This window comes from Mustela lutreola, chromosome 16, assembly GCF_030435805.1.
Source record: "Mustela lutreola isolate mMusLut2 chromosome 16, mMusLut2.pri, whole genome shotgun sequence".
NCBI classification, from domain to species: Eukaryota; Metazoa; Chordata; class Mammalia; order Carnivora; family Mustelidae; genus Mustela; species Mustela lutreola.
This window is the reverse complement of record NC_081305.1, coordinates 48,066,057-48,074,700: the sequence shown is the minus strand read 5'-3', so window position 1 is coordinate 48,074,700 and position 8,644 is coordinate 48,066,057. Positions and strand designations below refer to the sequence as shown.

The 8,644-nt window shown below is 40.6% G+C and overlaps 1 protein-coding gene across 1 annotated transcript; it reads right to left on the bottom strand.

Moving 5' to 3' along the window:
* Window positions 1-1,386: 1,386 nt before the first annotated feature.
* LOC131817646 (vomeronasal type-1 receptor 1-like) lies at window positions 1,387-2,324 on the bottom strand. The gene is given in 2 exon segments (XM_059151188.1): window positions 1,387-2,066; window positions 2,069-2,324. Coding segments are annotated over 2 exon segments (936 nt in total).
* Window positions 2,325-8,644: the final 6,320 nt, after the last annotated feature.

Here is an 8,644-nt window from a genome sequence, read left to right as displayed (position 1 = left end):
TGGTATATAAATAGATATGGCAATTTCTTTCATCAATTTCTTTCATCTTTGTCTTATAGATTTTAGTGTCAAATGTATTCCTTGGTATTTTACTCTTTTTGATGCAATTAAACTGTAATAATATTTATTTTCTTTAAAGATTTTATTTGTTTATTTGACAGAGATCACAAGTAGGCAGAGAAGCAGGCAGACAGAGAGGGGGGAAACAGGCTCCCTGCTGAGCAGAGAGCCCAACGTAGGGCTCGATCCCAGGACCCTGGGATCATGACCTGAGTTGAGGTCAGAGGCTTTAACCCATTGAGCCACCCAGGCACCCCTAAACTGTAATAATATTTAAAGAGTTCTTAATTAAGGAAATAAATTTAAAATTAAATATATTATTAATAATTTTAAATAAGGAGAGCTGGAATTTTTACCTACAGTTTGAACTCCTGTTATTTTTTTAAAACAAGTGTTCAGGTTTCTTGGCCTGTCCTATGTGTTCACTCAGAACCTTCTATCACTATCTTTTCTTATTTTGTAGTCTGCTGCTCTCCCCACCTCTTGACAATCTACTTTTTTTTAGATTTTATTTATTTGAGAGAGAGAGTATATGAGAGAGAGAGAGAGAGCATGGGAAGGAGGAAGGTCAGAGGGAGAAGCAGACTCCCAGCTGAGCAGGGAGCCTGATGTGGGACTGGGTCCTGGGACTCCAGGATCATGACCTGAGCCAAGACAGTTGCTTAACACATTGAGCTACCGAGGATCCCCCACCTCTTGACAATCTGAACACACAGGATTTCTCACAATCCTTGAGGCTCCATAGGATCCTTCCAGGTGATTTTCTTTCTGTCAGAAAGAACTGGACTCAATTATGACTAAAAAATATGTTTAAAAAACCCTTGCATGTATTTTTGTAAGACCCAAGGTGAGAGATTTCTCAAAATTTCTGAAACTTAAAAATTTCCTACTTTTTAAAGCTTCTTAAAAGAGATTTTATTTACTTATTTGAGAGAGAGAGTGCACAAATGTGCATGAATAGGGCAGGGGCAGAGAGGGAGGAAGACGGAAAAGCAGGCTCCCTACTGAGTGGGGAGCCCCACATGTGGGTCTCAATCCCAGGACCCCAATATCATGGCCTGAGATTTAGTCAGATGCTTAGCCAGCTGAGCCACCCAGGTGCCCCTCTTTTACACTATTTCAAAATTCTCTGAATTTCTCCTTTGAAGATCCTAACAGGGTAAGTAATCTTTGTATACTTAAGTACATGGTATTCATTTTTACCTCTGTTATAAGACGGGCTTTTCCTGGACTTATAAGCCATGACATCATAATTTCCTATCACACAGTAGTTAATAAAATGTTCACAAGTGTTTAAATGAATGAGTAAATGCTATTACAACAAATTCATAGCACTGAAACCAGATTGGGACAACAGTTTGTCTTTGCCCTACAGACAAAGCAGAACCGAGATACTCGAGTGTCCTTGACCATGAGTACAAAGGGGCTGAGTACTGGAAAACAGGATGAGAGGAGCCCAGTGCTGTTCACTTTCCACTGGCCTGGATTTGCAACCATAATCATCCAAACCGCCAAAATAACATTGATTGCATAAAAAGTATCAAAGAAGCTCACTAGAACCAAGATGGTGCGTGTGGCTCTGGCCTCATGGGATGTTCTGGGGCCAAGGCGGCTGTTGTAAATGTGCTGTACTTGCTGCTTGTGCCTGAACAAGATGAAGATCATAGAGCCGCTAGCCCACACCATGAAGCCCAAACTCAAAAAGTCAAGGAAAAAATATGTGATTGTATTTAATATTTTAAATCTCAATTCCTCATTCCAAGAACACTGTCCATTGTTTCTCACACTAAGGTTTTTGTTATTGGATGGACCATTCATTATTATAAGAATAAATGAATTTATCAAGAGATGTAGTATCCAGCAGAGGAAACAGCAGAAGCCAATGAACTTTGGGGATCTAATCTTGAGTTCCACCCACCTACAAATACTAGGGTTCAGTTTAATAACTTAGTAGCCATTGAGGAGACAGAGAGTGCGGAAGGAAACCCCAGTGCTCACTCTGTAACAAAAAAGATAAGTTTACAGGTAGTGTCATTCAGGAAATATTGGGATCCAAAAGCTACCATTGTTTGAGGGATCCCTTTAGAAAAAAGGACCACAGAGTTGGCTAGGACCAGTTGGTTGAGAATCAAGTCTGTAGGTCTCAACTTGTGTTCAGTGAGCAAAGAGAAAGTGTAAAGACAAAGAAGGGATGAATTTCCTAGGATCCCAACGCCATTGTGAATGACAAAGATAATTCCCAATTCCAATTTTCCAGAACCCATTGCATCAGTACCTAGGGGCTGATTTTAATTGAAGCCAGAAAAATGAGAGGGAAAAAAATGTCTTGTCAACACTATGCAGAGTATTTTTCAGCACTTATTCTAAAACTTATTTTCTCACTTATTTTCCACTTACTTTCTCACTTTAATGGTTATTAACATTTTATGCTTTTTTTGGTGTGTATGCAAAGGCAATTCACTGATGAATAGATTAGAAATAGCCTCTGATAATCATAAAAGTTGCTGAGAGACTATAACTTAATTATTCCAATGACTAAAATGAAAGGATAATTATATAACATGATGAAGGTGCTAATTATCACTACAATGGCAATCATATTATAATATATAAATGTATCAAATTAACATGCACACATTTACTCCCACGATGTTATGTCAAATACATTTCAATGAAAAAATAAAATCCATTAAAATAGAAAGAAGGAAGAGAAAGAAAATTCTGCCAAATGAACAAAACAAACAAAAGAAATAACCTCAGTGCCCACCTGTAAGTTTCTGGGTGACTGAATGAGGGCAGGACTGCCGAAGTTCTCAACAGCTTGGCGAGGAGGATGGGAGGTCTCTATATAGCGAGGCAGTCAGTATTGTTTCAATCTTTTTCCAACATGACCGAGAAATTAGGAAACATCATGAGCATAAGCAAATTTTATGTCTGCTTATGGGTGTTTTTCATCTGTCAGAAAGACTGGATAAATGCAGAAAACTGCCCTCAGCTGGAGCACGCCACACAGGAATTTAAAACATCTACCAGGCGTCTCAGGTCACTGTGCAGAATGCCTCAGACACCCACATCTGGTGCTACCCCTCTCTGCCTGATTTTATTTATGTGGTTTTTTTAAACTGAGGTATAATTATTATACAACATTATGTCAGTTTCAGGCGAGTGAGATAATGATTTTATGTTGGTATGTATTGCAAAATGATCACAATAAGTCTCCTTAACATTGGCACCATACAGAGTTACAAATTTTTTTTCCTGTGATGAGACTTATGAGATCTACTCTTTTAGCAACTTTCCAATGTACAATACAATATTATTAACTCTGATTACCATACCGTTTGTCAGCCCCCCGTGACTTATTTATTTTGTAAGTGGAAGTTTGTTCCTTTTGATTCCCCTCACCTGTTTTGCCCATCGCTCTCCACCTCTTCACAGTAGCTCAGAAGTCATAATCCTTCTGACACTGACATCCACATGCAAAGTTCAGCTTTTTAAAGTAAAGTGTCATATTTATTACAGTATTTGTGTATTTCTAAAATACTTAAAATGTGCAAAACTGTGTTGCTCTGTGTACTAGGTTTCTATCTTCTTTTCTATGTTTCACTGATAGAATTTTCTGGTCTCCCAATAAGCTCTGTGATTTTATTTTGGATCCTGTATATCACATTGGTTTTCAGGAGCATAAGCATTGCATCATAGCAGAACTGATTCTACAGAGTTTTCTCCAGGATTTATTCTTTCTTTTTTTCTTTTTAAGATTTTATTTATTCCTTTGACAGAGAGAGCACAAGCAAGGGGAGTGGCAGGCTGAGGTCTAGGGAGAAGCAGGCTCCCCTCTGAGCAGAGATCCTGGTGTGGGCTTGATCCCAGGACTCTGGGATCCTGACCTGAGATGAAGGCGGACACTTCACCTACTGAGCCCCCCAGGCACCCCAAGGAGTAATGTTCTTTCTAAGACTTGAGGATTATGGGAGGGAGGGGGGAGTTAGTATCTCACAGTGAATATTTACTTAAATTTTACCCATACATGGATTTGTTACAAATATTCATATGAAAATGACAATGTTATAACACCATTTAAGATTGAAAGGAAAAATATAGGAAATCACTAGTGTAATGAACATCAGTTACAAAACAAGGACAAGTGAAGCAAAATAAGAGAAGGGATAAAGAAAGAACCAGGAATCATCTTCAAGAAGAATCACAAAATGAAGTGTAATGATAAAAACATGTGTCAATAAAATTTGCTGTGGGAATTTAAAATATTTGCTCAAAACTGAGAACCGGACAATTACAATGTTGCTGAGCTACACATCTCACTGGCCCCTGAGGACCTTCAGCAATTTGAAAGCAACAAAGACTCATCGTTTCCGCTGATCATAGGGTTTCTCTGGATCCCGGGGGAGGCTCTGAATTCACTGCCTCTTGCTCTTCTGACAGGGTATCTGGTCAGAATATTATTGATTTTTTTGCTTGACAAAGAAGATTCTTATAAATGGAATGCATATTTGGGTGCAATCATACTGTAGCTCAGAGATTTTATGGGCAGAGAGAGAGAGAGAGAGACAGAGAGAGAGACAGAGAAATACAGGAATGGATCAGTCCACAGGGTTGTCCTTGGAGGGTAGAGAGTGTCAGATTAGTCTGACAATAAGACAACTGAGGAACTTTGAAAACTGTTTAAATTCCAGGATAACATATCCACTTTGAGATTTCAAGCCCTAATTATTCTTTTATTCATAGCCCCACAAGCTCTTCGCCCTATTTATCTTTACACAATATTTGCATTTCTGTACATGACAGATAGACAAGCCCTTCAATGGTCTAAATGAGAAATAGGGCAAGCAGTCTTCCACTGATGACAGAAATTTAGAGACATGTCACTGAAGACCCCATTTAGCACAACATTTCCCTGCTCAAAACAAAACCGAACAGAACACGAAATCATGCGCGCACACACACCTGCAGTGGATATCACACAGACACTAGCTGTCCCCTCAGAGTGGGGGCTCACCTTCTGTAGGTTGTTAATCACAGCCTGTGTCTTGATGCCTTGAGACTGGACGTTGCTCTGGTCCCTGTGTTTCGTGAGAAGCGAGTGAGAGAAGTTTCAAAACAATGTAACTGAGGATAGAGGGGAGATGTTGGGCAGCCCTGAGGCAGTTTGACGAGACTGCATCTGGTTTCCTCAGCAGATGTCTTTCCTGTTTGTATGTGTTTGGTATCTTATCTACCCTTCCCTCTCTCTGTTTTTCTCTTTTCAACTATCATCTTTCCATCTATCTACTATCTGTCTACCTGTCACTTATGGGTCTGTATATCTATCATCTACTTAAGACATTTCCCACCCGTGCCACAAACTCAGAAGGCCAATGTTTAAAAGAATCATCCTGGATTTCCTGAGATGAGTATTTTCCAAGAATATGATACCTACCTGGAAAGAAAAGCTGTTTGCACAGTTTGCTGTGGTTTGCTCCCAGGACAAGGATTGCCACCACGGCAACTGTGAAGTGTCTCAGTAGGACACAGAGAGATAAATGTTTGGTCTGTGATCTCATCTGCTTGCCGGGAAGTGATTATCATTTCACCTGTAAGTGCAGTGACAGTGTCTGCATGGGGAGTACAGATCAATGCTAATTAATCCCAAAATAACTAAAAAATATTTGGGATTTCAAAGACTTCTGAAAGCTATTAAAAGTGCCAATAGGATGTCCATTAAGAGTGACAGAGGGGAGGCCCCTGGGTGACTCAGTCAGGGAAGTGTCTGAATTTGGCTCAGGTCTTGATCATGGGGTCCTGGGACCAAGCTCCACCCCAGGCTACATGCTCAGTGGGGAGTCTGCTTTTCCCTCTCTTCCTCCCTCCAAATTGTGTGATCTCTCTCTAAAATAAATAAAATCTTCAAATTTTTTTTTGTTTTGTTTAAAAAAGGGTGGCAGTGGTGCGCCTGGGTGGCTCAGTGGGTTAAAGCCTCTGCCTTCGGCTCAGGTTATGATCCTAGGATCCTGGGATCGAGCCTGGCATCAGGCTCTCTGCTTGGCGGGGAGCCTGCTTCCTCCTGTCTCTCTGCCTATCTCTCTGCCTACTTGTGATTTATGTCTGTCAAATAAATAAATAAAATCCTTTAAAAAAAAAAAAAGGTGGCAGAAACAGATGGAGAGAACCTACTTTTGAAATAGTTTAGTCCTGGGTTGCCTGGGTGGTTCAGTTGGTTAAAGCCTCTGCCTTCGGCTCAGGTCATGATCTCAGGGTCCTGGGATCAAGCCCCACACCAGGCTCTCTGCTCTGCGGGGAGCCTGCTTCCTCCTCTCTTCCTGCCTCTCTGCCTACTTGTGATCTCTGTCTGTCAAATAAATAAAATCTTCAAAAAAAAAAAAAAGAAAGAATTTAGTCCTAATGGAACATGGAAAATACCATTTTATCTAACTAGTGAAAGAAAGAGGTTGATCAAATGTCTTAGTCAGTTTGAAGGCTCTATTTAAAGAAGATAATTCCTTCTCATTTCTGAGAGCACTGAGCACAGTGAAACTGAAGGGAAAAACAGTGTGGATGGAAGAAGAAAGTATATCCAGAGTTGTGTGAATAAATAGGGTATTGCAGGGTGCTTATTGTTCAGTATTTTAACAAATATTTATTGTGTAGTTTATGGGTTTCAGGCACATTTCTAGGCATATGGAATATATCAGTACACAAAATATAAATAGAAATCCTGGAATTTACTCTGTAGTTGATGAAAAATGGAACAATGCACCTGTGATTCTAAGTCATACAGTGCGTTAGAAGGTCGTACAGAAACAGGAAGAACATGGTACAGGTGATAAAAACATCAAGGATTTGAGATGGATTAAAGTTGTGATTGTCCCTCCCTCCCCCAGACCCCTACCTTCCTGGTCCCTGTTTGAGGGAGAGTGGTTTCATCGGCTCCTCTTTACCTTTCTATCTGGCACTTCTTGCTGTGGAGAACTTGAGGGGTCTCCTTGGCCTGGATTCGTGAATCCTGAATCTAGTCCAGGGCTGATATGATAAAGTCCACATTTCTGGCAACCAGTACAATATGAAGCCAAAGATTGTTCCTGAAATGGCGAGCAGTGTCTGGAGGTTTGGAGTTGAGGCTGAGTGGATAGTGTTCGGGGAATCATGTCTGCTTTATATCTGGTGGGAATTGAGAGGGCAGTGGGGGTGGGATTCTGTACTGGAACTACTGGTTGAGCAGTTGGGCTTCTGTTCTGAGGGTCTGGGGAGCCACAGAAGATTTGGAGCAGAAAAAGGAGGTGATCTGACTCATCAGGAACAAGTCCTCTGGGAAATTCTGAGTGGAGAACCAACTTTGGGGGCAAGGAAGGAGAAAAGTGCAGCAGTCTGGAACACTGATGAAGTTGGCTGGACCAGAATGGTGGCCGTGGAAGTGGGGGAGGTGGTTGGATTCTAGATCTCTGGGAGCTGGATGACTGCAGGGTTTGGGTCTAGCACCTACAAGAATGGAAACACTGTCAACTGAGGTGGGGTCAGGGGTAGGATTCAGTTTCTGGGGCAATACTCAATTGGTAGGAGGAGGAAAAGAAAGGTGACTTGGCTGTAGGAGCCAGTGTGTTCAGATCCTTAGGGATGACAATGAGTTGGGTGTTCAGCGAATGAATTGTAGGTCTTTATTATGTCTGCTGGGCACAGAAAATTGAGGGATGGGGGCAGAAGTCAGTCGTGGAATTGCAGCCTGAGGTGATCCGGAGACTCCAAGGTAAGTTACTACAACAGTCCAGGGGAAGGCTGATGGTAGCATCATAGCAATGGCTTTGAAGTAGGGAGAAGAGGTTGGTTTTTCTTTTTTTTTCAAAAAAATTTTTTAAAGATTTTATTTATTTATTTGACAGACAGAGATCCCAAGTAGGCAGAGAGGCAGTAGAGAGAGAGGAGGAAGCAGGCTCCCTGCTGAGCAGAGCCAGATGTGGGACTTGATCCCAGGACCCTGAGATCATGACCTGAGCTGAAGACAGACACTAAACTGACTGAGATACCCAGGTGTCCCTGTAGATGAGTCAGTATTTTCTTACTTGTCTTATTTCAGTTTTTATGTTGTTGTTGTTTTTTAATAATGGAAGCCTTTTATTTTCATATAGTTTGTGTATATTTTTTGATAAGTTTTATATTTGGCTTGAGAGCTCCTGCTCTATAATTTCACAAGTATGTTTTCTTCTACCATCTTGTAAGAGTTATATATTTTTATTGAAGTCTTATCTGAAATTAATTTTTCGGTATGATTAAGAGCAGAGATGAAAACTGGAGTTTAACCAGTTGGATACCCTATTACCACTGAACGATTTTTTTAAGCAGCCATTTTCCAATGTTCTGTAGCACCACCACAACCCAGTCTTTCAGGAAGAATCTAAATATGGGAGGCCCTCTCTATAACTTTTATAAATGACTGTTAGTTTTGAACTTGAATTCCAATGCATTATGTCAATCAGACACTCTTTTCTAATTTTATTTTTAAAAGATTTTATTTATTTGAGAGAGAGAGCACACACGCATGTGAAAGAGAACAAGTTGGGTGGAGGGACAGAGAAAGAGGGAGAAGCAGACACCC